Source organism: Rhineura floridana, chromosome 21 (assembly GCF_030035675.1).
Source record: "Rhineura floridana isolate rRhiFlo1 chromosome 21, rRhiFlo1.hap2, whole genome shotgun sequence".
Classification (NCBI taxonomy): domain Eukaryota; kingdom Metazoa; phylum Chordata; class Lepidosauria; order Squamata; family Rhineuridae; genus Rhineura; species Rhineura floridana.
The window spans coordinates 20,129,944-20,156,302 of NC_084500.1; the positions used below are offsets into that span (position 1 = coordinate 20,129,944).

At 52.3% G+C, this 26,359-nt stretch overlaps 2 protein-coding genes across 2 annotated transcripts in view; both read right to left on the reverse strand.

Moving 5' to 3' along the window:
- Positions 1-1,168: 1,168 nt before the first annotated feature.
- Positions 1,169-3,346, reverse strand: OVCA2 (OVCA2 serine hydrolase domain containing). The gene is made up of 2 exons (XM_061604801.1): positions 3,006-3,346; positions 1,169-1,871 (listed from the first exon to the last, which is right to left on the reverse strand). The coding sequence occupies exons 1-2, from the start codon at positions 3,172-3,174 to the stop codon at positions 1,369-1,371; spliced, it is 672 nt and encodes a 223-aa protein (XP_061460785.1). The 5' UTR covers positions 3,175-3,346; the 3' UTR covers positions 1,169-1,368.
- Positions 3,347-6,511: 3,165 nt separating this feature from the next.
- Positions 6,512-26,359, reverse strand: part of DPH1 (diphthamide biosynthesis 1) — a 40,128-nt gene continuing 20,280 nt past the window's right edge. The window contains exons 5-12 of the mRNA XM_061605081.1: positions 24,138-24,292; positions 22,591-22,712; positions 18,085-18,153; positions 13,020-13,176; positions 11,986-12,086; positions 11,279-11,357; positions 10,744-10,875; positions 6,512-7,533 (exon numbers count right to left, since the gene is read on the reverse strand). Of these exons, the coding sequence (XP_061461065.1) occupies positions 7,432-7,533; positions 10,744-10,875; positions 11,279-11,357; positions 11,986-12,086; positions 13,020-13,176; positions 18,085-18,153; positions 22,591-22,712; positions 24,138-24,292 (917 nt within the window). The 3' untranslated portion in view covers positions 6,512-7,431. The remainder of the gene's footprint in view (positions 7,534-10,743; positions 10,876-11,278; positions 11,358-11,985; positions 12,087-13,019; positions 13,177-18,084; positions 18,154-22,590; positions 22,713-24,137; positions 24,293-26,359) is intronic.

Consider the following 26,359-nt stretch of genomic DNA (forward strand, 5'->3'; position numbering starts at 1 on the left):
GCCAAACCCCAGCATCACCACCCCAGAGCCCGACTACTGCAGCAGCCCTGGAAAGGAAAGGAGCCCCTTACGGAGCAGAGCGGGTGAGTCAGACTCCGCAAAGCAACATCCGCAACCTCTCGAAAACGGCAGAGCGAGTCAGCGAGCGGCAAGTGCGTGGCAACGAGGCAGCACAGCCCTCCCTCTCGGCGCCTCGGAGCTCCCCCCTGCCAGCCGCTTGCCCCCAGCACAGCCAGCCTGCGCCTGCCTCAGCACTGCAGAGGAGCCGGGCAATGCAGTCAAAAGGCAGAAGGCGGCCCTGTACAGCAGCCTGGCTTTTCTGCAGTCGCGGCTTGCAGCTTAATTCCAGCAGGACAGCTGACAGACTCGCTGCAAGGAGCCAGAGTCTGTCAGCTGTCCTGCAGGAATTAAGCCTGCAAGCATAATTGGCTGCCTTTTCATTCCCTCCTGGGGAGGCCAGTCTGTGTGTGAGAGAGAGATTGTGAAGCAGGTGGGAAAATACCTTTGTAGGTGACACTGCCGCCCTCTCGTGTGTAAGTAAAGAAAATATTAAAAACACTCGCTTCCAAGAGCCTAGATCTTCCTTAAGCCACAGGCAGGGGATTCCAGAAGGTAAGAGGAGCCTGGCTGCAGAATTGGACCAGAAGGGCCCACCTAGTGCAGCCTCCTCTTCTCACAGTGGCCACCCAGATGCCCCAGAGGGAAGTCTCCAAGCAGCATTCGGAGACTTACTGCCTCCACAGTGGAGGCAGAGCACAGCCACTGTGACCAGTAGCAACAGGTAGCCTTTGCCTAATCCTCCTTTAAAGCCACCCAAGATGGTGGCCATCACTGCCTCTTGTGGGAGCGAGTTGCATGGTTTAAACACGCACTGTGTGTAGAGGTAGCACTCAGACTCCAGCTCCTCCAAGGCCACCTCCTGTGGTGCTGAGGCTTCCAACAGGCAGCTCCAGGTGCAAACAAGGTTATGGATGTGGGTCAGTGTTTTGTGGAAAAGGCCAGAACGATTGTTTCCACCACACAAACATCTTGTGGGCTTTAATAGCCAACCTCAAAGACAGAAGTCCCTTCCCCCCCTCTGGGAAGACCCCCCAGTTGTGCTTGCAGAGGACGGGGAGGCTCCTTGCTAAGAGACTGGTAAATTCCCAAACTGGGACAGACACAGGACTTTCAGATCTTACAAGGCCACATTTACTCATTTGACAGACAGTGGTTGTAAAACAAACAGATTCTCTGGCCAATCACGCCACAGCGGCCAGGCAGAGAGATGAGTGTGCCAAGGGGTGCTGTTTAAATCGCGACCAGCTGTAGGCGCTGCTCTGGCAAAGCCCCAAGGCGGTCTGGGCAATGGGCCCAAGTCCAGCTCAGTTACTTTATAAACTGATCCAAGAATTCTAGGTAGGCTGTCTTCTGGGGTGCAGATGCTGGGATGAAGTGCCCCCCGGGGTGGGTGAGAGTTAGGGGCTCTGTAAAGTGGGAGGCCAGCTCCCTGCTCATCTCAGCTGGGATGACGCGATCCGTCTCCCCCAGGACGTGCAAGCTGGGCATGGAGATAGGCTCCCGGTAGTAGCTGCGGTGGGAGGCAGCGCGACTCTTGAAGCCAGCAACCACAATGGCGAAGTCAAAGGGGAAACGAGGGTCTCCACATTGCTTCAGCGCACAAACGATGCCCACCAATGCTGCCCCCTGGCTAAAGCCCAGAAGCCCATGAATGGGGCCCTGCTCCACGAATGCCTTGGCGATGGCTTCCAGAGACTCCTCCAGTCCTTTGCAAGAGGATGCTTCTTCAAGGGCATGGAACGTCCCCTCCTGAGGGTTGGAAAACCACCAGCCCTTTGAGTCAGCTTCCAGGGGGTCTGAGGCAGCTTCCCCTGCAGTGGAGAGGTGGGGGGGGGAGAGAGGGAATGGGTGGAGGGGTTAGTGATGAAGTCAACAAAGATCAGTGCTGGAAATGAGGGAGGCTGCTTTCAGAACACCTCCGTTTATTCCTTTTAAATGGCATAATAAAGCGATGGGTTATTAAGGCAGCCTTCGCCAGCCGGGTGCCAAGTTGGTGAAGGCTTATTTACAGCATCATCACAAGACTGTTGTTTTTGCTACAAACGAACAAACCTTCCCCTCTACAAATTGTCCCTGTTTTCAGTCACTTCCCCCTGACTTTTTCTAATATCAAGAGCTCATGGAGCGTCACCAATTTTGGAGACCGAGAAATATGATTATATAAAAACGTTCCCGATCAATTAACACAGTGACTAAACTGTTTTTATACATACTCAGGAAGGAAGAGCTTATGCTATGGGCCTGCCACTCAGATACAAACTATAATGTTGCTGAATGCTCATTCTGAGAAGAGAGGGGCTGAGGAGGAAGATTATTCCACCCCAGCCCCACCATCACTGACCCCACATTCCAGCAAAAAATATGTGGGGAATTAGGATTTTTCACCGCAGCCTGCATCGTTTTGCTCCTGCTTACCCTGAATTGCATTTGCCGTTTCGCTGGCTGTTTACCCAGTTTGGAGGGATCCTTTAAGGACCTCCTCGCAATCCCTTTTTGAGCAATTTGGTATCATCCACAAACTTCGGCAGATTGAAAAGAAAAGAAAGAGAGAGGAGAGGCTACAATGAGAAAAGCAACAACAGCAAAGCGTCTCGTGGCACCTAAAAGACCAACCAATGTTTGTATTTATTCGTTCGTTTAATTGTATATCCCTCCCACCCACCCACCCAGAGGGGCCCACGGTGGCAAACACGCAAGCCACAAAGCGTCGAAAACATCGAAGAAGGACCCCAGCACAGATGTAGGCTTTAAAGGCTCGATGAAGTGCTGCGTCTTTATCACCACCACATTTGCTAAGTCTTTAGGATGCCACAAGGCTCTTTCTCGATTATGCCGCGGCAGATGAAAAACGGAAGGGGAAAATCACTCTGCACATGCTCAGAGGAACACCCCCCCCAGCTGAAGGCCATGGGGAGGCGTGACGTCAGAGCGGGAACGTCGCTCACCTGGCTGCGGGCGTGCGACCACCGCGTGTGGCGCGTCCACGTACAGCAGCTTCACTCGCCCACGTAGGGTTTTGCGCAGGGCGCCCGTGCGCGCCCGGAAGCTGCCCGCGTTCTGCCGGTAACCATGGAGACAGAGCAGCCGCAGCCCCTCGCCGGTGCTTGCGGACATGCTTCATCCGGGTATTCTGTCCGGGCGGAAAGTAGAACAAGAGAGAAGCCACAAATGGCGCCGTCCCGGAGCGCTCCTTCTTACAGCCTCTATGGCTAGGAGGCCGGAAGCATCTCTCTCCGATAGCCGTAACTTCCTGCGTTGGCTCGCCCCACAGACCTAACAAAAGTTAGAGTGACTCGTCTCATTATCTGGTGGGATAACCTTCGGGTTCGCTTTGAACGCCAGTATTTATCTGAATCTTTCGCCTGGGTAGCTAGGCGGGGAGTGAGATGCCCGCAGAAACCTGGTCTTATTTTATCTGAAAAATCTACATTCCTAAATGTAAAACTTAAAACGACCGCCAAAGCAAATATAGCCCACTGTTATCTATTATCCCCAGTGTGTAGGTGGCGGGGAGAGTGGCTTATGCCCGCCCTGCAGAGTAGTCCACTGTTAACACTGGAGGCGGGCTTGAATTCCAAACAAAAAATGTACCTTCCTCCTTTCAAAAATAAAAATAGAAATCCAGTATTCATGCAGGGTTTTCTTCCCCCTCATGCAGAAGCTTTTTCACCGCCGTCTTGCCTCCATGCTCAAAAGCTGACACTGCAACTAGGCATGCTTGCTTACTCAGAAGGACGCCCTCCCAGCTAGGCCCCCTCCTTTATTTCTTAGGTTGTGGCTGTTAAGATACGCATTTCGTTTTACAGCCGTATCTGAGAAAAGTAACAATAGCTTATGTTGCCAGATGTTGTATTTTATTATGCTTTTGGTACTATTACAATACAGATACTGTATTATGTTGACATATATTGTTTCTTGTGTTCTATGTTGTAAACAACCCTGGAGGTCTCTCTTGACAAAAGGGTGGTATGTAAATTTAATAAGTAAATAAATAAATAGGTGTGTGTAGGATGGCAGTCTTAAGGCGTTTCTCCATTTAAGAATACATAAATTGCTCTACATTCAAAGAACAGTCAAGTATTGTACAAAAAATATATATAAAACATGATACAAGCCATAAAACTGTGTTAAAAGCATGTAGCCAACAAGGCTAAAAAGCTACAGAAATACCCCCCACCCCCCAAAAAGCTGCAAGCAACCCCTGTCTTGTTGGTGGGCAATGCTCAATTCTCTGGGGAATTTTTTTTTTTTAAGACATCAAAAGGAACCAGAAAAGGCGGTACGAGTTTATAATTTTTTAGTCTATGGCAAGCAGCAGCAGTTGCCATGGAAACACCAGGGTTGTTCCCCAAAATCTGTCAAATAGCTTGCCCATTGCACAGCAAAGGCTGCACCCCCTTTTATCGCTGGAGGTTGCATCCCAATGGACTAAAGATGCCCAGCGTCACAATGACCTATCCATGTTATTATTTGTAAAGCACTTTAAAAGTTTTCTGGGTGCTTTACAAATCTTTATATATACAACAAGCAGGGCCAATGCCAAAGGGCAGCCACGTTGGGCCCTGAAGGGCCCTTGTGGCCCGGAGGGCCCCCTGAAGGGCCCCTCCTTAGGGTGGGAGGGTTGTGGTTCTGTTCCACGCTCCATGGCAGCATCAGCTCCCAACCTTGCTGCAGATTGCAGAGAGGGAGCTCCCAGGCACCCCGCCCAATAGTCAGTGCGGACTTCAATAAGCCCACATGCACGCTCCACCTACCTCTCCCCACCCTGTGAGTAGCATGTGCACTGTGCGCACATGCCTACCATCCATCAAGATAGCGGCAGGGGCTTCTCTGAGGGGCTGACATCATCACCGCCATCTTGGTTGATGGCAGTCATGTGGTGCAGCACGCATGTCATTCACAGGGATGGGAGATAGGTGGGATGCGCAGGTGGGCTTATTAGCCCCACACCACCTGTATGGGGAGTGGGCTACAGTGCCATGGGCCCAGGGTAGGCCATTGCCCAAGGGCCCAGTCATGCCTGGTGCTGGCCTCGACAACAAGCCTTGTGAGGTAGGTTAGGCTGAGCAGTCATGGCTGGCCCACAGTTATGTGGGGAGCTTTATGGCTGAATGGGGACTTGAACTATTTTATCCTCACACCAACCCTGCATGGTAGGCCAGGCTTTGAGAATGTCATTGGCCAAAGGTCACCCAGTGAGCTTCTTAGCTGAGAGGAGATATAATCCTGGACTGCCTCTGTCTTAGTTCAAGTCTCTAAGTTATGATGCATGTGCTCCCCTGCCCTCCCTCGCATACACACTCTTAATATCTCGTAAGCGCATGAATGCATATTTGACACAATCCACCCAAAGTGAAAATGAGTCTTGTAGCACCTGACAAAGGCAAACAAATTTATTGTGGCATATGCTTTTTGGGACCAGAGCCCACACTCTCTCTCACACATACACATGAAAGTTTTTGCCATAATAAATTTTAAGGTGCCACAAGATTCATCATTGTTCTTCCTGCAGCAGACTAACACAGCCACCTCTCTGGGAATCACCAAAAGTGAGGCATTTTTTAATCCTGTGGATTTCAGAGGAAAAGCCTTAAAGTCACATTTAAGCCAGCTTGTGTCCAACCCTATTCCGAAGTCTCAATGTGGGTAATGATTATTGGGGGAGGGCGGGTGTTTGAAGCACAAAAATCCCATTGAAACAACAGAGTGTAGAATCATCATCATTACAATCAGTGTATAAAAAGCCTGCTGATTTTTAACACCCGGTGCAGAGACACTCTGCACATGGGCAGAAAGAGGACCATTATCCTGTGCCTTCAGAGCCAGGTTCTGAGCTCTGACTCACATGTGGCTTCTCAAATTGCTGCTCCTTCACCCCAAAAGGTCCATCTAAAGGACCAAATGCTATGTGAACAGTTCACTGATGGAAACGCAGCAGGAGGAGTGGGGCTGGAACTTTTCTGCCATCTCTCCCTTGTCCCAAACTTTCATTCAGACAAGAAGATGGGGCGGCGGGGGGGGGCAGCGGCTACATACTCCCAAGGATTTCCCTGGTTAGGGTCTCACTTTCTGAAATTCTGCTCCCCTTATCTCCCCAAGGCGGAAAAGCTCTAACCCTTTTTGCTTCTTAAATAGCAAAACTTTAAAATGATTTGGGGATGACCCTGTACAGCAAGGGTGGGGAACTGTTTTCAGCCCAAGGGCTGCATTCCCTCTGGACAACCTTCCCTCGGGGGGGGGGCAGTAGTGGGCAAGGCCAGAGGCAAAAATGGGAGAAGCAATGGCTGCAAATCCACAAGGATCTCACTAGCCATCCTTTATTTTCTTTGGGGGGGGGAGTGAGATAAATTAAATTCACATAAAGGCAAATGGGAGATGGCAGATTGGATTTGAATAAGTGAACATGGTTTATTTGCGGTACGAGAATAATTTATATCATGGTACTCAAACATTTATTTCAGTGGAAATTAGCCAAATTTTATTTTTTCAAGAAAAGCTTACCAGGAATACAGAGTATGCTAAATGACACCTTTCCCACCCCTTGCAGTTGCTTAGCTAAGGGGCAGCCAGCCACAAGACTAGTTGATCCTGGTTCCAAGCAACACGTGGGCTTGGAGGGGAACACATTTGCTTGGAGGCGAAATGTTTAGCTTTGGGGCAACACCATGGCAGGCTCTGCCTCTCTCTAAGTCCCAAAGCCAACCCCCACCCCGCTCTCCTCCACAGGCTCCACCAGTCAGGGATCACAATCTAGGTCCAACGTGGACACATCTGGCTTCAAATTAAAAGACCACCCACTCAAAGGCCCTTGGCCAGCTCCAGTAATCCCTCCCCACTGTGAAGGCACCTTTTTTATTTATTTTCTGTCCCAAACAAAGAGGTGCTAGCCCCCCCTCTAGCCAGCACCCCCTCCCAATTCGTGGCTACAATGCAAAGCGGCCAGAGCCCATGCCCGCAGCTAGTTTGGGGCCCTGAGAGGTGAAGGGCAAACTGCCCCTCCTCTGGCAAGCAAGGATTCTACCCCCCGTTTACACAAGACTCCAACTGGGCAGTTTAGCTCAGGGCCCATTTCTGGACACGAAAGCAAGGAGGTGCAGTGGTAAGTGCGTAGAGACGGGTGAAACGCACCATCCTCCTTTCCAGCCCAGCTGCTCAAAATGTGAGAGTCTGGGTAGAGTGTCTTTGGACCACGCACAGCATGGCAATGAGGGCTTGTTACCTGCTTAATGAAGCTCCCTCTGGGGGGGAGGGATCTGAGCCCCTCAGCTCAAGCCCTGCTGCTTCTCAAATGCGCTGGCAAGCTGGCCCCATGCCCAGCAGCATGACGGGATCCCAGGTACTGGCTGGGCAGGCAAGGCCTCCCAGGGAGACTCAGGGCTCCTGGGTCTGCAGGCGCGGCGGCTCTCCCTCACGGCACTCGCAGCGCTCACAGGCTCTCTTCTCGGCTGGAAGCGTGGCCTTTGCTAGGTTCACCTGCAAAAACCAGGAAACACTTAAGATGGTGGAAGGCAGCAGGAATGGGGGCTCTCCCCACACAGCATCTGCTGGGCGACAGGTACACAGGCAGGTGCCTTATCTGGAGTGAGACCATTCTCTGCTCCATCTGCACTGTCTACGCTGGGAGCGTGGGGAACTGGATCCAGCCAGTGGGCCGGATCTTCATCTCCCACACCCCCTGCAGTCCAAGTGTGACAGGTGGACGGGGCAGCCCACCTGTCAATCACCTGATGTCTATGCAACCACACAGGTCACTAGGCGGGGGCTTTGCAGGTGACACCAATAAACTGCAACCCCCTCTTTGATCCAGGTGCGTCTTTACCTGCCGTGCAGCTGACATCATACATTATCATCATCATGGGTCCTTGGGCCAGAGATTCCCCGCTGGTTGCCTAACTCTGACTGGCAGTGGCTCTCCAGGGCTTCAGGCAGGGAGACTTTCCCTGCCTGAACTGCAGATGCTGCCGGGGCTTGAGTTTGGGGCCTTCTGCATGCAAAGCAGGGGCTCCATACCACTGAAGTATGGCCCTTCCAACAAAAAAGTAAGATTCCCGTCCTCATGGTTCTGAATGAAGAGCTGGCTTAAACGGGAACTTCGGAAGCTGCTTCCTGCTGAGAACCAGCCAGTGTCCGCAGTAGTCAAGAAGGAGGCTGCCTTACCCCGATTCAGACCACTGGTCTATGTAGCTCAGTACTGCCTACACTGACTGGCAGCAACTCCTCAGGGTTCAGGCAGGGGGGAAATCAGACGCTCTGCCACAGACACATTGGGCATAATGAACTAACAGCCTGAGCTGGTATTAGCTGGCTTCCTGTGAATCTGACCTACGCTTCTTGAGTGCTGACACACAGCCTGTAGCTCAGTGGCTGGACCACGTACATCATGACCATTGGCCACGCTGCCTGCTGGGGCTAACGAGAGCGGCAGTGCAACAACACCCAGAGGGCCACAGTTCCCCACCCCCCGTCCTGCTTAAGCTCACCAACAAAGGCGATTTTTAATGGATGACCCCAAAAGAAAGGACTGATCATTGGGGGAGAATCCACCCCCTTCCCTCGGCTCCCAAGGTGATATGCAATGAATGTATACATTATTCCTAGACAAAAAAGTTGCTTCTACTTTGGCTTTGGCGATAAGCACATTTATTTAGGTGGCTTTGTATTCCTGATGCTTAATTAACTAGACTCAGCACACAGTCCAAATGGTTTCCAATGGTCGTACAGTCTTTTAATATAACAAAGAGCCATTTGGCAGGGGGTCGGAGCAGAAATGCTATTAAATATTGTAGCTCTGATACAAATTTTGGAAAGTGTTCACTTTGCACTTGGACACCTCTTTCAGATATTGCAGCCAAAATTTTGCATGACAGTTTTTTCTCTGTTTGGATACAACTGGATGCCATTTTGAATCAAGATGGTGGACTGAACCACTGAATTTTTAAACTACTGATCTCAAATTTGCATTTTTTAAAATTTATTTTACTTTATTTTCATTGGTTTCTTAGAATTCCCAAACAATGCCAGGTATAAGGCTGCTCATTATTAAATAAATGTGCAGCTGCAATGCTAGGAGAATCCACTGCTGGTCTACAGAGGGAAGCCAAAGAGAGCATCAGGAGAAAATTTTTAAAAAATTGATCCGAGGGCTGCAAAGAGCCAGGGTTACTCCTGGGTCCTCTCTCCAGCCCTGCTTTCTCCGCACAAACACAACTCCAGCTGGAAAGGACCAGTAGGGGAAAGAAAGCAGCAAGAGCCGCCTCATTCACCATCTAGATGGCCACTGGGGGGAGATGCTGCCCTACAAGTAATGCTCAAGGAGGCAAGGCAAACAACCGGGAAGGAAGCCACAAAAATGGGGTGTTTTTAAGAGAACACACACACACGAGCGTCCCATCCCTGCAGGAGGGTCTGCAGCTCAGTGAGCCATGCTGAGAAGGTCCCAGGTACGACTCCTGGCATTTATAGTTCAAAAGATCTCTATGGGAAAAGTCTGGGATGACCCCTGAAAGAGACACTATTCACTGTTGTAACTTTTGTTGAGTGTTTGGGGAAAAGAGGGAGATAGGTAGGTAGATGAATAAACAAACAGAAAGGGGAAGGGAGGCTTAGTGGTGAGAGAAACAGGGTTTATGGGTTGGCCCAGTTCAGTTTCCCCACAGGCCATAAAGCACTTTTAAATTTATTTATTTATTAAATTTCTATCCCAGAAGGTGCCCTATTCTGAGCTGGATCCTTGCTCCACATAGCTCAGTACTGCCTACACTGACTGGCAGTAGCTCTCCAAGGTTTCAGACAGGTGGATACTTCCTGCTCTACCTGGAGATGCCATTGGGACTGAACCGGGGCCTTTGTTGCATGCAAAGCCGGTGCCCTACCACTGAGCCATGGGCTCTCCCCTCAAGCTCCTGGACAGCAACTGCCAGACAGAGCAGACAAAGCTAGCTTTGCAGCAAATAAGAGACTGAACTACCAAAACAAAACAACCCTGAGCCATGTGGCAAGAAAGGTCCCCTGGTTCGAATCTCACCGCTGCCAAGAGCGCTCTCTCTCAGCCTCCCCCCCCATGCAGCAGCAGCAACAAAATAAAAATTGACCTCGCTGTTGTTATAATGGTTTGTAGGGATGGAGAACCGCAGGCACCAGAGGCAGCCCTCCAGGCCTCTCCATCTGGCCCTCTGAACTCTCCCAGGCCACCTCCCCCACTGGCCCTGCTTTGCACCTCCCTTGAGGGTCTTTGCCTGGCTGGAAATGTGTCCTTGATCTCTGACCAGGCCTTCTGATTGCCTGGACACAGGAGAGGCGTGTGTGAGCGTGTGTAGAAAGTAGCCCCCTGGACAAAGGTAAACATTATATGAATTGCTCCGCCCACTTTCTCTGGCCCTGCCCACCCCTGGCATGTGGCCCCCCCGGAGGTTGCCCAGAAGGGAATGTGGCCCTTGGGCTGAAAAGGGTTCCTCACCCCTAGATGACATCTTCAGGACACCGGTGAAGGGCTCTGAATGTGGGAAAGCACTTTGCAAACATGATGTTGGCGGCTGCTTTCAAGGTCCCGATTCAGACGGACTCGTCAGCATTCTCTTGGAGCAGGAGAGTGCCAGGGGTGCATGCATGTGGGGATGTGTACGCAGGCGCATGAGGGCCCTCTGAACTGCCTGCCTGCCGAGGCCCGGTGGCTGTGCCTCTCACCTCTTTGCCCCTGCTCCCCTTCTGGGGATGGCGATTGCTGTGGTTCACTGTCCAGGGCCCCAGCGACTGGCTGGCGTAGAAATCCATGGGGTACGTCTCCTGCCACTGGATTTGCTGCAGAGCCACAGCGGCCTGCAAAAGAAGCCCCGGGGGAATCAGCACCCTGGCTCTAAGCCCCTCCCCTGCAGGCGTATCGCTCCTGAAGCACTCCCTCCCCAGATGGGCAATCTTGGCCGTCGTGACCGACTCCGAGGAGCACAAGGAACTCAGGACAGCATCCAGTGGCCGGGTGAATCTAGCTAGAGTGTTGTCTCGGCTAAGGTAAGGGTTTGGGCCCTGGGTTCAAGCCACAAGCCAAACATTTAGCCCATTCTGTCCATCTCCTCGGCATTCACCAAGCTCAGCCCTGCGTATGTGGCTCTTGGACCGCGAGAGACCAGCCTCAGCAATTTTCCCGTTGGCTGTTCACCAATTCTGATTCCCTGCCCTGCTGGGTAAAAGGGCCCCCCGAGAAACCCAGATGCCATGAACTTACCTCATAGGGTGTGAGCAGAGGTTTGCTGAAGGCCTGCCCCCAGTCGATGGAGAGTCGGGGACATGCCACCTGGACCCACCTGCAGGAAGAGGAAAAGGGCTGTAGCTCAATGGGCAGAGCCCCTGCTTTGCATGCAGAAGGTCCCAGGGTCAATTTCCGGAAGCACCCCCCGATTAAAAAAACAAAGGAAAATGGATTTAGCAGCAAGTCATGAGGAAAGACCCTTTTCTGCCTGAAATTCTGGAGAGAGGCTGCCAGTCAGAGCAGACACTATGGGGTAGAAGGACAAATGGTCTGACTAAGCAGCCTCGTATGTCCATCTCTCCAAGGGCAAAGGGACATCCAACTGAGGCTCCCACAAGGAAGGGCACAAGCATCTGGGCACGCTGAGCAAGCGTGGATCTGTTGGGGTCAAGGGGCAGCAAACTTCCAAGCACATCTTTTCATCCCTGATGGACTAGAACCTTGGCTTTGATTTTCTTTTTCTATGAAAGATGTCCACAGCAGGATCCTGCTGCTCTTTTTGTTCTGGGCATGGCTGCTGAAATACTCTGGCAGGCAACTCACCAGGGGTGAGAGGAAGCTGCAAGGTGGCCTCAAATGTCAACCCAGAGACCGGGGGGGGGGGGAAGCCAGGCAGCCATTCTGCTGGGGAGGGGAGAGGTCTTTTGAACTCCAGGGAGATGGTCCAGTCAGTCAGTACTCACGCCTCCACATCGGGGAAGAGCTGCAGCTTGTTAGGGAAGATCTCCGAGAGCAGAAGCCGGATGTAGGAGCGCCCCACGGCACGGAGGCAGGACTCCACGTGCTGCGAACAAAGGGGGGGGGAGGACAGGCTGGGACCCAAGACAGAGCCTTGCTAGTGGTGGCACCAAGACGGTGGAATGTGCAACCCCCCTCCAAATCAACAGGGAGGGAGGGAGCCTGTGGGCCCCAACTGGGGGTTCCATAAAGCTGGGCCCACAATACTGAATACACCAAGGGAGGCAGATACTGGGGTGTGTGTGTGATGTGAAGATCCCAAGCACAAATCCTGCCCCTGGACAAAAATGGCTCTTGGTATTGCACAGGGACACCCACTTCATTCACGCACACAGAGAATTCACCTCTTAACAGCATTCCACCACCCAGCCTGGTTGGCAAAAAGAAAAAAGGAGGGGGTCCATTTTCCTGCCACCCCTGTGCCAGCTTGTGGGAGCAGGAGATTCTAATCCACACGAGCAGCTTGAACTTGGGGGGGGCGGAGGAGAGGGCACAACCCTTCCAGATTAATGACCCCACAAGCCCCACTCCCTGTGCCACCCCCTCAGCTCCCCACAAAGGAGGGCTTTGCAGGAGGGAAACTGAGGCCGAGGCTGGGCAGGTGCTGGGTGGCCATTGCTGCCCCCCCTCCCCCTTTGCCCCCTCCTCCCACAAGACCGCAAGTCAATGAGGGCTGTTCCTCTCCCTCCCTCCCCCCCACACTCATTTCTCAGCCACCATCTTTGGAGCGTTCCAGGCACAAGGTGCCTCGCAGGCCTGATGCGCTTTTGCCTGGCTGGAGGACAGAGAGAGGGGTGTGTGTGTGCAGGAACTAGCCTACCGTGCCAAAGTATATGTACATTTGTTGCTCTGCCCACTTTGGCCCCTGGCATGTGACCCCTGGAAGGTTGCCCACGGAGGAATGCGGCCCCTGGGCTGGAAAACGTCCCCCACCACTGTCCTAAGAGGAGAGTCCCAGGGAAGGGCTGAGGTGGCTCACCTCCAGGATGGCTGGGGACCCCTGGCGCCCCAAAGTTCCCAGGATTAGCCCCCACTTGCAGGCACGAGATGCTCTCCGGATGGCTTCTTTCCGCGACTCCTGCATGCGCTCGTGGTCAAAGCGCTCCCGCGAGAAGATCTTGCCGTAAGGATCGTACCTGCCAAGAGGGGTCACAGGGGAGGAGGTCAGGCTGCTGCTGGACCCCTCCCCTCCAGAAGACAGGAAAGCAGTGCATTAACTCTGATCTGCAGATTCCCCAATTCGCTTTCCGCAGGATTCCACTCTGGAATCGAAATACAAACACATTTTGCATGTTTACACAGAGACAGCACCGTCTGCACTGACTTGCAGCAGCTCTCCTCAGCCCTACCTCACCCCTGCGGTATCTAAACGGGGATGGCCGTGCCTCAGTGGTACAGAGCTCCTGCTTTGCTGGCAAAAAGTTATAGGTGCAATCCCCGACAGCATCTCCAGGTACGGCTTGGAGTGCCCCTGCCAGTTAGTGTAGGCAATACTGAGCTAGACGTACCAAGGGTCTGACTCGGGAACGTAGGAAGCTGCCCAATATCATTTCAACCCTTTACTCAGAACCATGAGGACTAGAATTTTGCTTTATTTTGAGGGGAAGGGCCGTAGCTCCATGTGAGAGCCCCTACTTTGCACGTAGAAGTCCTACGTCAACCCTGAACGTCAACTCCAGGTAGGGTGGGGAGCATTCTGTCTGAAGCTCTGGAGAGCTGCTGCCAGTCAGTGTAGGTAATACTGAGCCAGGTCCTGAACTCCCAGGTCCTAGAAACATAGAAGAGTTGGAAGGGGCCTATAAGGCCATCAAGTCCAACCCCCTGCTCAATGCAGGAATCCAAATCAAAGCATTCCCGACAGGTGGCTGTCCAGCTGCCTCTTGAAGGCCTCCAGTGTCGGAGAGCCCACCACCTCTCTAGGTCATTGGTTCCATTGTCGTATGGCTCTAACAGTTAGGAAGTTTTTCCTGACGTCCAGTCAAAATCTGGCTTCCTGCAACTTGAGCCCATTATTCTGTGTCCTGTACTTTGGGATGATCAAGAAGAGATTCCAGCCCTCCGCTATGTGACAACCTTTCATGTACCTGAAGAGTGCTATCCTATCTCCCCTCAGTCTTCTCTTCTCCAGGCTAAACATGCCCAGTTCTTTCAGTCTCTCCTCGTAGGGCTTTGTTTCCAGTCCCCCGATCATCCTTGTTACCCTCCTCTGAACCCGTTCCAGTTTGTCTGCATCCTTCTTGAAGTGCGGAGACCAGAACTGGACGCAGTATTCAAGATGAGGCCTAACCAGTCCTCACTGCTTAAAGATGCTTAGAGGAGTTGCTTGAGCTGATGGGGAAGTTCACCGGGGCTCCTGAGTGCCCCTAATCTGGGAGTCGTTGGCTTGCAAGGAGGGGATCCAGGTCTGACTCGAGTTTCGCTTGGGAGGAGAGCCAAAACGTGGGCAGACCCCCCACCCACCACCACGCTCTGGCGCTCTCTCCCCATCATCACTTCCTTGGAAACGGGTGATTTGTTATGGGGCTCGACAAAGGGAATTTTAATCAAGCTGCGCCTGGGCCAGGCCGCCTCCCTGGCCCATAAAGCTGCCGTCCCCCGCCTGCTGGTAACAAACGACCTACTCAGAAATTCAGATTCCGACAAGCAGGCCGGGCCTTGCCCGAGCGGCGGATATTTCATCAGCTTTCAGCAGGGCTCATCATCGCATTTTATGGCCTCTGCCTGCAGCAGCTGGGGGAGTTTAATGGGAGCCCCACAAAATGCTTCTGCAGGTACTTGTCAAAATGTTTAGATTTCCGGGGAGTAAATGGCAGCTGCTCCGCTTGGTGAAGGAGGGGGGGCCTGCTTCCCACCCACCCCCGGCAGCCCTTCCACACAGCTTGGTGCACCTCGATTAGGCTGCCATTTCCCAAGCTTCCCATTGCAGAGAAACACCTTTTCCCTGCAATGAAGCAGGAGGGATGCTTGCCCTTTGAGAGCAGGTGCAAGGCCAGGCCATGAAAAGGCCACAGGGGGCCCATCTAGTGCTGCCTCACAGTGGCCAGGCAGGTGCCCACAGGCAGGTCATGAGAGCAACAGCAATTCTCCCTGCTTGCGAGTCCTCCCAGCAGCTGGTATTCAGAAGCCTCTGACTGCCAACATAGCCATATCTGCCATGAAACGCCACACATTACCTGCCCTCGGAGGAGACCTTCCACTGCCCTCCCTATCTGCAGGCATGATTCCGCCATCTCGTGTGTTCTCTGGCAGGGAGGAGGAAAGCCCAGAGCGGCTACTCACACACAGACTCAACGGACACCCTCCTTTTGAGGGTGGATCCTTTGAACTCACAAGATCCTTTCGTCATTTAATCCATTTCTCCAAGGCACACAGTTGGGGAGTTGCAGCCACGGGCTGCCCGGGTATGAATAAATACCACCCACACCCCTGCTGCCAAAAGCCCTTTCCATGCAGTGTGGATGGGTCCCTCCAAGGAACTGGCTCTCCCCCTAAAGAGAAGCCAAAGAACACAACCACCCTGTGGGACGATTGGCCTGTGGGACTCACCCCCACTCTAAAAGAATGCTTCTTGGCAGCTTCCTCCCAGACATGGGGGCAGAGGCGGGGGTCTCCTTTCCATGGAAGATTTGCCAACATCTAAGCCTTAGCAACTTCTGGAAACGTGGCCAAAGCCCTGCCTTTTTTGGGCTGGTTTTAAGGTAGGATGGGGAACCCGTGTGGCCCTGCAGCTATTTCGGGGCTCCATCAGCCAGCATGGCCAATGGTTAGGGAGGATGAGAACTGTTGTCCAGCAACACCTGGAGGCACACTGCCCTGTGTTTGAAGGGATTAAGATTTTACAGGAGCACACAGGATTTGATAATTGCTTAATATGTTTTTCAATAATGTTTTTAATCAGTTTTTTTTAAAACGTTTCTAACGCTGTTTTGTTTTAATGTATTTTAAGATCTGTTTTTATGATGTTTTAAAGTGTTTTTAGTGCTTTGTTTGCCGCCCTGGGCTCCTGCTGGGAGGAAGGGCGGGATACAAATTAAACAATAAATAAATAAATAAATGTGATGGGGCAAGCGGTGGCCACCAGCTTGGAGTACTGGCTACGAGTCCTAATGGATATGCTCCACCCCCACTGTTGGAGGCTGCTGCCCCTGAATGCCAGCTGCTGGGAGGAATCCCAGATTGTGCTCAGGTCCTGCTCGTGGGCTTCCGCTTTGGGGGCATCTGAGCCCAGGATGCTGGGCCAAATGGGCCCCCTTTGGTGTGATCCAGCTGCCACCAGGCTCCTCTGATATTCTCGTGAGTAGAGGAGGCAAATAAAAAAGGGAGAACAGCACCAGGGCAAGAGGGGCTGAGCATGCAGACAGACTTCGCCGCAAGCAGAATCGTAACCCTTTGCTGGGCGGCGAGTGAAGCCACAGAGCGAAGGACTCCCGGTTTCCGAAAAAGCAGAGGGCGGAAGTTTGCACTGTGTGTTTGCCTTCTTGTAATCGCTGTTTGCTGCCCTTCCCACGCAGACCAACCTTGAATTCCCAAAGCTCATCTCTTTAACAAGATTCTTCCAGCCGCTTAGCTCAAAGCAGCAGCTGTGGTGGGTTCTTGAGGAACGGGGGATCGGAATGGGCGGTGGCAGGAACAGGCGGCAGGCGTGGCATTCAGAGGGCACGCTTTGTGGCCCAGGTAAAAATATGGGGCGCAAGTGGGAAGGGGGTGCCACCTGGAACAGTTTTTGCCAACCGGATGCCCTCCGGATGTTGCTGGCTGGGGCTGTTGGGAGTTGTAGTTCAAAACATCCAGAGGGCATCAGGTTGGCGAAAGCTGGCCTACAAGAAAAAAACAGCCAGGAGCAGGGAGTGAGGCACAGCACATTGGCTGGGACAAAATGACGGCCCACCCACCCTCCACCCCCTCTTAGCTGCACCCATCCAGATCAGGCCAAGCAAACATCTGCCCGCCCGGCTCCTAAAGTCCTCGGGCAATTAAAGTTCCCACAACAACAGCAGCCTACAAGCAGGGGTGAGGAACCCCAGACCTGGAGGCTGAACGTGGCCCTCGAGGCCTCTCAGTCCGGCCCCTGGCACTCTCCCCAGGCCACACCCCCTCTGCTTCACACTCTCCTTGAATATGTTTTTGCCCAGTCCTTGAACTCTGACAAAGCCTCTCTCTCTCTGTGACAAAAGAAAACATTTGCACCCACTGCTGCGCCCACGTTCGCCTCCGGCCTCGCCTATTATGGTACGTGCCCCCCCAAAGGCTGCCCAGAGGAAATGCATCCCTCAAACTGGTCCCCCACCCTTCCTTTAATGCAGTTTGGCCTATTTGTGTCAGGGGCAAAAAACAACAACGCTCCAGGGAGATTGTACAAGTTTGCACATCTATGGTTGGAGGAATTTCATTCTGCTCCCTGGAACGCAAGAGTCATCCAGCTACAATGCAGGCTGGGCAGTGGGTCCTGGCCAGGCAGAGAGCGAGCCGTCCTTTGCACAGAGCATAACTCACTTATGGGACTCACTGCCACAGGGATCTTGCTTAGGTGGCCTTAAAAGGGGACGAGACAAATTCATGGGGGAATTTGCTCTACTTAGGCATGGTGGCTAAACTGAACCTCCAGATTCAGAGGCAATCTACCACTGAAAACTAGTTCCCAGGGAAGAAAGAAGGGGGGGCTGTGTGCCCTGCCTGTGGGCTGCCCGGGTGTCACCTGCTCTTGGAGCCTCAGCGCTGGATACGATCAGGCAACGTATTCCCCACAGATGGCCGAAAGTGCTTTTGTTTTGTGGCTGCAGCTGGGAACCTTTTGCCCTTCACCCACGCAGAAGGGCAGAGCTGAAGTCCCTGCTTAACGTGCATGTTTGCTGGGACTGGAGAGACCCAAGACTCAACCCAGCGGGGGCCACGTGGCTAGCAATTGCCATGGGCTGTAGGGGCAGGCGGGAAGGGCCTCCCTCACAGAACAACAGTGGCCGGGGAAGCTCCAGCATCTGAATGGCAAGCTCTGATCTTGGAGAGCACCTTTGGGCCCAGCCTCTGGCCTCCCACTCCTCCAATACCTGTAGGCAGGAATCCCTGGGTTGGCAATCATGATGGATTCCAGGTGGAAGCGGCCGTCTCCAAGGTACCTGCAAAAAGAAAGGAAGGTGGAAGTTGCCCAAGGGCCGCCACTGAGGGGCACAGCATCTGCCTTGCATGCAGACGGCTCCCGGGTCAGTCCCCCAACAGCATCTCCAGGCAGGGTTGGGAATATCCTCCTGCCCGAAACCCCCAGAGAGCTGCTGCCAGCCCGTGTACACAATACTGAGCTAGATGGGCCAAGGGTCTGGCTCAACATATGTCCCAAGGGTTGCCTAAAAGGAAGGAGGTCCCAGAGAGCGTGTGGGTTTGGGATGGAGGAAAGCCCCCCCCTTCTGCCCTAATGGAGAACGGAGCTTGCAAAGCGGCCCTGCTGGGCACTGTCTGTCGGCCGCGCTGGATTTGTGCCCCCCTCCGTCTGTTTTGCAGGAAGTCTCACTCTCAGGGAGCACATTCAGGGTCCTCTGTTTGCTTCCACACAGGCCCCAGGCTGGTTTGCAAGGCTCTGCTGTGGCTGCCAATTGCCACCAACGTGGCATTTTTATTTTTTAATGATTGCATTGTTTTTATTATTATGGCTTGATATTTTATTGAGTAAAAACATTTTTTTTTAAAAGGCAAACAACAAACTTTGGTATAAACACATAAACACAATCTGGCACTTATTTGTTGCATCTGTTTCTCTCCTATTTCACCAACAAAAGTTAATTCCAAAGGCACCTTACAACAGGTATACTTCCTCGGAACATAGAGGCACCATTGAGCACCCAACAATTGCTGGTAGCCCTCTCCTCCACCATCCACAGACTGAATCCTCTTTATGGATTTTCAGCCTTTTGTGCAAAACAGAGATGAGGGCTGCAGTTCCCAGCAGTCTGGGTGGCCAATGGCCAGGAATGATGGGAGCTGGCCTCCAGAAACATCTGGAGGGCCACAGGCTCCTTGTCACTGGTACAAAACATGGGCGCCCCCCCTCTACAATTTCCAAACACACCATCCCCAAATGCCCACTAATACTTTATGTGCTTCAATTCAGAGTCTGGGGGGCATTCAAGGCGCAATCACTGGACAAAAGAAATTGGGAGGGAGTGTCATCAGCCTCACTCCCTCTCCCTCCACTGGGACCGGCCCTTTGCTGGGCTCCAAGCGACCGGCGGTAGACCTCTCTTTCTCCAGCGAAGGTGCCCGGGACCGCCCAGTGGCCAAGACGGGTCCTTGGCAGGGAGACGTCTCGGCTTCCATTTCTAATCAGGTTCTGAGTCAGCAATTACATTTCAAATTCTTTCATTTGGCTGCCCTAATAGAGTGAGGGGTCGGAAAATGAGTTCGGACAGAAAACCTGACTAGATTTTGCCTTTAATTGGAGAATGACATTTTGGAGGATCAAAGCTAATTTGCCTGCCTTTTTTTTTTGGTTGTTTTTAAAGTGTTAGCCCAAGAGACAGGCAAAATAATGACCGAGGCTGAACCGGTTATAGCAGCAGCCTGAACTGATGACAGCAACGGTGCCTGGGAGTGGGGAGGCAGCAAAGCTGAGGGTGTGTTGCTCCTCCCTCCCCACCCCATTTGCAGAACGAGGTAATGCCCCAAAGATCATGAACAAAAAAGCAGGTGGAATGTCTGTAAAGGATGGACCTGTGGAACTCATAGCCACTAGATGTTGCTCTTCTCTAAGGAAATGCCAGTGTGGGGGGGGCAGACTATTGCCCTCCAGATGTTGTTCTGCTCCCTAACTCCCAGCAGCCCCATCCAGTACAGCCAATGGTCAGGGACAACAGGAGTTGGAAGTCAGCAACACCTGGAGGGCATCAGGTCAGCTGCCCCTGGGCAAGAGTGCTGGACTAGGCCCTGGGAGACTAAGGTTCAAATCCCTACTCAGCCATGAAGTTCACCAGGTGACCTTGGGCCAGTCACTATCTGTCAGCCTAGCCTACCTCACAGGGTTGTTGTGAGGGCAAAATAAGGGAGGAGAACCATGTGTGCCACCTTGGGCTCCTCAGAGGAAAGGCAGGATATAAATGCAATGAATAAATAAGGTATTTAAAGATGCAATAAGAGACAGAAATCTCCTTCCCCCACTCTTCACAGAGGCCAGCTGGGGATGAACTCAGTTAAAGAATCTTGCACCTTGTTAGCTATCCCAAGTGGTCACTGCTAACTAGAAGACATTTTGGATGATTCCCACCTTGCAAAAACGGAAACACCGCAGCCCTTGCCAACCCGGTGGCCCTCAGATGTTTTGGACTACAACTCCCATCAGCAACTGCTGTGTTGGCAAGCGCTGACTGCCTCACCATTTGCATCTCTGCCACTTTGCAGGGTTAGGGTGGGAAACCTCAGTCCCGGGGTCAAATGCGGCCCCCTGCAGGCCTCTCTGTCTGGCCCTCAGGACTCTCCAGAGGCCACGCCCACTCCACTGGCCCTGCTCCGCCCTCTTCTACAATTTTTTTATGCCTGGCTGCTGGAATGGGACCTTCAAGTGTAACAATGGCGTTTGTTTGCCTCTACTTTTGCATGCCTGGATGGTGCCATACTGGCATCCGGCCCCTGAAATGTTGCCTGCTGGGGAATTTGGCCCTCAGGCTGAAACAGGTTACCTACCCCTGTTATGGACATTGTGGCTCGGATGAGTCCTTCTGCCAAGAAACAAACTCTGCCGTGTTTGCAGTCTACAAGGAACTGAACGTCTGGACCTGGACCGGTCTCGGCTTTCCATCCATCTCTGGATTTTGTGATGCAGCCACTTGGATTGTCTCTCTCGCAGGAGGAGGGCCACTCCAACGGGCGCCATTCATCAATGCCGGCTACCCTACGCTGGCATTTCCCAAACCTCTAACAGCTGAGGCATACCTTGCTTGCTGCTGTTTCTAATTAAATGTGGAGGGACACTTAGGAACACGGTGGCACTGATTCAGACCACTGGTCCAACTCGTGTCTTCTGCGGTGCCTAGCAGCCGCTCTGCAGGGAGTTAGGCAGGGGTTTCTCACAGCCTCATTTGGAGATCCCGGGGACTGAACCAGGAACCTTCTGCATCCAAAGCCAGGATTGAGAATGTAAGAGCCTGCTGGGTGAGGCCAAGGGGGGCCATCTAGTCCAGCACCCTGTTTTCACAGTGGTCAACCAGATACCCCAAAGGGAAGCCCCCTAGCTGGACCGGAGCGCAAGAGCAACCTCCTGCACCAATATTTCCAGCATCTGGTATTCAAGAGCACATTGCCCCTGACCACGGGGGCACCGCATGGCCATCACAGCTAGCAGCCACTGCTAGCCTTGTCCTCCATGAATTTATCTAATTTTCTTTTAAAGCCCTCCACTGCCTCTCCCCACACATGTCCCTAAAAGCCTACAGTGGGCTTCAGGAGCATGAATTACCTGCCCTCAGAGGAGCCCCTGCAGCCGCTCTCCTGAGCTTCCTTAATGAGACTACCGCGCATGCACAGTCTCACATGGAAACATGGCTGCCAGCACCCGTCGGGAGCCAAAAGACCCCTCGGAGGGGGAGCGCAGGGTCAGGCTGGCTCCCCCCGGCAAATTAAACAGAGTATTCCAACGAAATCAGGCAAGCCTGTGGAGGAAAGGAAACTGGGATCCCCTTATTTTAACTCGAGCCCCCACAAAAACAGAGGGCTGGTGAGTGGTGCAAGGCCACTGCTCAAGCTGGAGAATGAAATTTGCCAAAGGAAGACAAAAATCCTACCCTCCTATGCGCCTTCCTCGCCTAGGTTGCCCCCCTCCCTGAAGCCTGTCCTAGCCCCCCTCTCAGGGGGGGGGGCATTATTTATTTCTCCCAGTCTCCCTGGCATGGCGTTCACAGCGCATTAAGCATTTCCATTACCTCCAATAATTAGGTGTGCGGAAGCCGGGGACTCAGCTAATTCGCTGTCCTTAAAGAAAATTAATGGGGTTGCAGCACCAGGCCCGAGTCATCTGTCTTCCCCAACTGCCAACTCCCCCCCTCTCCCCCCCCCAATTCTGGGGGCACAGTCCTCCATCGAGGGGAGTCATTCCAGGGCCAAAAGTTGGAAGGAGGATGCTGTGAAGTTCATGTGCCACCATCATTAACTTCTAAACTTCTAACTTCTAAAAAACATTTGCCACCTGCCACCATCATTAACTTGTCTGCCAAGGCGGCTCCACCCCCCCCACACACATTGGGAAAGGATTCTGGAGCATTCTGTAGGCCAAGGCCACATCTGCACTATAAGTGTAAAGCACTATCATACTCTTTAAACAGTCTTGGCTTCCCTCAAAGATTTCTGGGAACTGTAATTTGTGGAGAATGTTTAAGGGTGTAAAGAGAGACGTTAGGAGGGCCCCTATTCCCCTCATACAACTATAAATCCCAGAGTGGTTTAATCATCAATCCCTCTTCCCAGGGAACCAGCTCAGAAGCCCTCTTTTTCTTCATTTCTTGAATGTAAACCTGTAAGGGTGGGACAAAACAAGCGTCCTGTTTCCAAGCACGGCCACATTCACGGGGACTCACACAACAGCATCTGTGTCCTGGGCCAACCGGGGGGACGTGCAACCCAGAAGCTCCCCAGGTGAGAGAGGCTTACACTGGGGGGTGCAGATGGCGAAGTCAGATCGAAGCTCCTGGATGGCAGCCTGGGGGGGGGAGGGGAGGAACAAGAAAGCAGAAAAATGGACATGAATACCTTGGATGATGATCATTTATAATAATAATAATAGTTGTTAGAGGTTTAATCCTATCAGCTTACAAATATTGTTAATGATAATAATACTGAGACCAGCCCAGATTCCCCCCTCCCAATGCAGCTGTCCAACCAAGCGCACGGGAAGAGGCTCCCCCCACAAAAATCAGACGCGGTGCCCCTGAGAACTTGGCTGAGCTACATCTGACTCCCGCCGAGGCATCAATGAAAAGAGCCAGGAGTGGCGCCTGCCGTTTAACGCTTGAATGCTGCCGTGTTTAGACAGCTCTGGCACAAGGCTCCCATCCATCTCTGCCCATCCAGGTGCTCCGCGGGCCCTGCTGGGGAACCTCCTTGCCCGCCACCCAGTGAGCGTGTCACTCGCTCCGCTGTCCCCTGTGACATTAACAGAGTGGCTGCCCGACAGGGCTGGGGGAGAAAAGGGAGACAGCGACGCTGAAACATCGGTCCCAGGATTTTAGAGCACACAGATCTAATGAGTTAAAACTGGGCTGGGAGGGGGGCAGGGAGAGCATAAGAAAGGGGGGGCAGAGAAGGGTTGGAGGGCCCTCCTGCTAAACACCTGGCATCAACCAAGGCAGACAAGGAGGAGGTTGGGAACACAGACCAGAGGCAATGCCTTATACTGTCCACACTGACTGGCAGCAGCCCTCCAGAGTTTCAGGCAGGGCGTCTCTCCCAGACTTACCTGGGGTTGCCACTGGGGATTGAAATGGAGACCTTCTATATGCAAAAAGGTGCTCTGCCACTGAGCTGCAGCCCACAGAGGTGTGGGAACGCCAGGAAATGTTAACATGGCGTCAGCCATGTGTCTGTGCTGCTGCTTTCTCCCCTCCTCCTCAACAGCCCCCTGAACTTTCTGCACCAGTTCACAGACTTAAATAGCGCATGATGGAGTCCGCAGCGCCAGGGCAGGGATAGCGGCTCCCAATCTGATCCCCTTGCTTTCTGTTCTTCAGGCCCACGCTAGCAACACAGGGGAAGGCCATTCACGCACATAAGAACATCAGAAGAGCCTGGCTGCTGGGTCAGGCCAAAGGGGCCCACCTAGTGAGCATCCTCTTCTCACAGCGGCCAAGGAGTTGTCCCAATGGAAAGCTGGCAGCACTGGAGTACCACAGCACCTTCCCCGTTTGCAATCTGCAGCAACTGGAATTCAGAGGCCTCCAGCAGCAGACAGAGAAGGCGGCCCCCTCTCCCCCTCCATGAGCTAACCTTACCGTCTTGTAAAGCCGCCCAGGTTGGTGGCCGCCACTCCTGCAACTTGTGGAAGCAAATCCCACAGTTTAGCCACATGCAGAGTGAAGAATGACCCCAGCTCCAACACGCGGAACGGGGATCTGTTCCTTCGTCTTACCTGCAGCGCCGGCACAAACTGGACCGTGCTGACCAGCGCCAACTTGGCCCCCGCATGGAAGTTGAAGCGCAGCGTCTCAATGAAATGGGCCGTGTCGATCTTGATGTCCACAAAGACGTACAACATCTTCATGCCCTGTGTGGAGTCGATGGGAACTGGAGGGAGAGGAGGACAAAGCACGTTTCTAGAGGGTCCCCCCAGACACATACACACCAAATATATTTCAAGCCTCCACACCTCCTAGGGCCACATTCAGGCAAGTATTCTTACCCAGCAACCCACCACCCCACCCAATCCCTGCCAGTTTCCTTCCGAGAGGGATACCACGCCATCGCTATCACAACGTGCCATCGTCAGACAGAGAGCCTTGACTAGCTGTTGGTCTGGTGCCACCCCTGCAAAGAACTCGTTCAGAGAGACAGTCACTTTGGTCTTTCTGCAGGCTGAAAGACAAGCCGAAAAATGGAATTATAACAGTAAGACCCCCCCAATGTATCTAACTGTTCTACTGAGGGAGGAAACTGGCATAAAGTCTCCCATTTTTCAAGAGGGGCAACATCCCCCCCCGCCAGTAATAGAACTGTGTGTTCAATTGCAAAATGCCAGAGTGGCACCCATTCGACCCCTTTCCAAGAAGAAAAAGGTTCTCCTCTAGAGTAAAAATGCCCCAAACTGTGTGCCTCACAAATCAAATTCATTCAACAACAAACAGCTCCTGTTGTGTCTCTGTGCGAGTTGCTGGTCTGGTCTCTTTCCATTGGGGTGGAGAGCCATTCTGCCCCATCTTTGCCTCTGGCATGACTTGAGCACCCAGTTTGCCCTATTAGGAGGGGGCCTGTTGTGACTCTGCATGCTTCTCTGCTCCAGCCTTGCCCAATTCCAATCATAAGGCACGCCCAGAAGATCAACTTACAAAGGGATATACAGGCAGAATACACTTCCAGCTTTAATGTGGTGGAGTGTGGGGGGGCCACACATCAGTTCTCAAAAGTTTGTGTAAACCAGGCTAAGTTCAAGGTTCTAGTCTTGGTGTACAAAGCCCTATACAGCTTGGGGCCAGGATACCTGAAAGACCCAGTCGATCACTGCACTCTGCAAGTGAGGGCCTCTTGCAGATACCACCTATCAGGAGGTCTGTTCTGCACAACATAGGAAACGGACCTTTAGTGTGGTGGCACCTACCCTGTGGAATTCCCTACCTTTAAATATTAGACAGGCGCCATCTCTGCTATCTTTTCGGCACCCACTGAAGAACTTCTTTCAACAAACCTTTTGAGTAGAGACCTTATCCCAGTCTGCATCTGTGTTGGAATTGCTTTTTAATATATTTTTAAACCTTCTTTTTAAATTTTTTAAAGCTTTTTAAAAAAAAGTTTTTAAAGATGATTTGTTTTAATATGTTTTTAATAGTTGTTGTGTTTTAATATGTTTTAAAGTGTTTTTAGTGCTTTTGTTTGCCACAAACAAACAAGGAGCAAGGCCGGGATATAAATCAAATAAATAAACAATAATAAATAAATAATTAACCCGATCTCGAATACAGAGCAAAGAAGAACTCTAAAGAAGCGTTCACATTACAAGCTCTATAAAACGGGAGAGCATGGAAACAGCCGGGGAGGGAGGGGGAGTGCATGTAGGGATGTGTGGGTCTCCACGTGCAAAATTCCCTAGACCAAGGGTCTGCAAACTGTGGTCCGCAGACCACCAGTGGTCCACAAGCTTCATTTAAGTAGTCTGTGGCATATCTGTGGATTTGTGGATGAAGACAGGAGGTAGCATATCCGCCACCTTAAATATTCGTATTGATAATATATGGAATTCAAACTGTGGAACAATAAAATATATAAGAAATTCAAAGCAGCAACATAATTGAAAATCGTACAGCACCTAGCATTATAACTGCTGCAACAGGCAGAAAAATCAGTAAGTAGTCCGCCAAGACCCTCTGCAATTTTCAAGTGGTCCGGGGGGCGGGATGTTTGGGAAGCACTGCCCTAGACTTTTAGGGTCCTCTTTGCCCTGGGCTTAGGTAAAGGAATTGGAACCTGCTGGAAAATTTAAGCACCCCAACCCCTGAAAAATATAAACACACACACACATGTGCCAATGCATCAGAAGCGTGCCTCCTTTGCCAAGGTGGCTTACCCTGCGCGGAGTGTTTGGTTTGGATCACTTCTCAATCTCCCTGCCAAACAGAGAGACTTACTGTGGAGCCAGGTGTC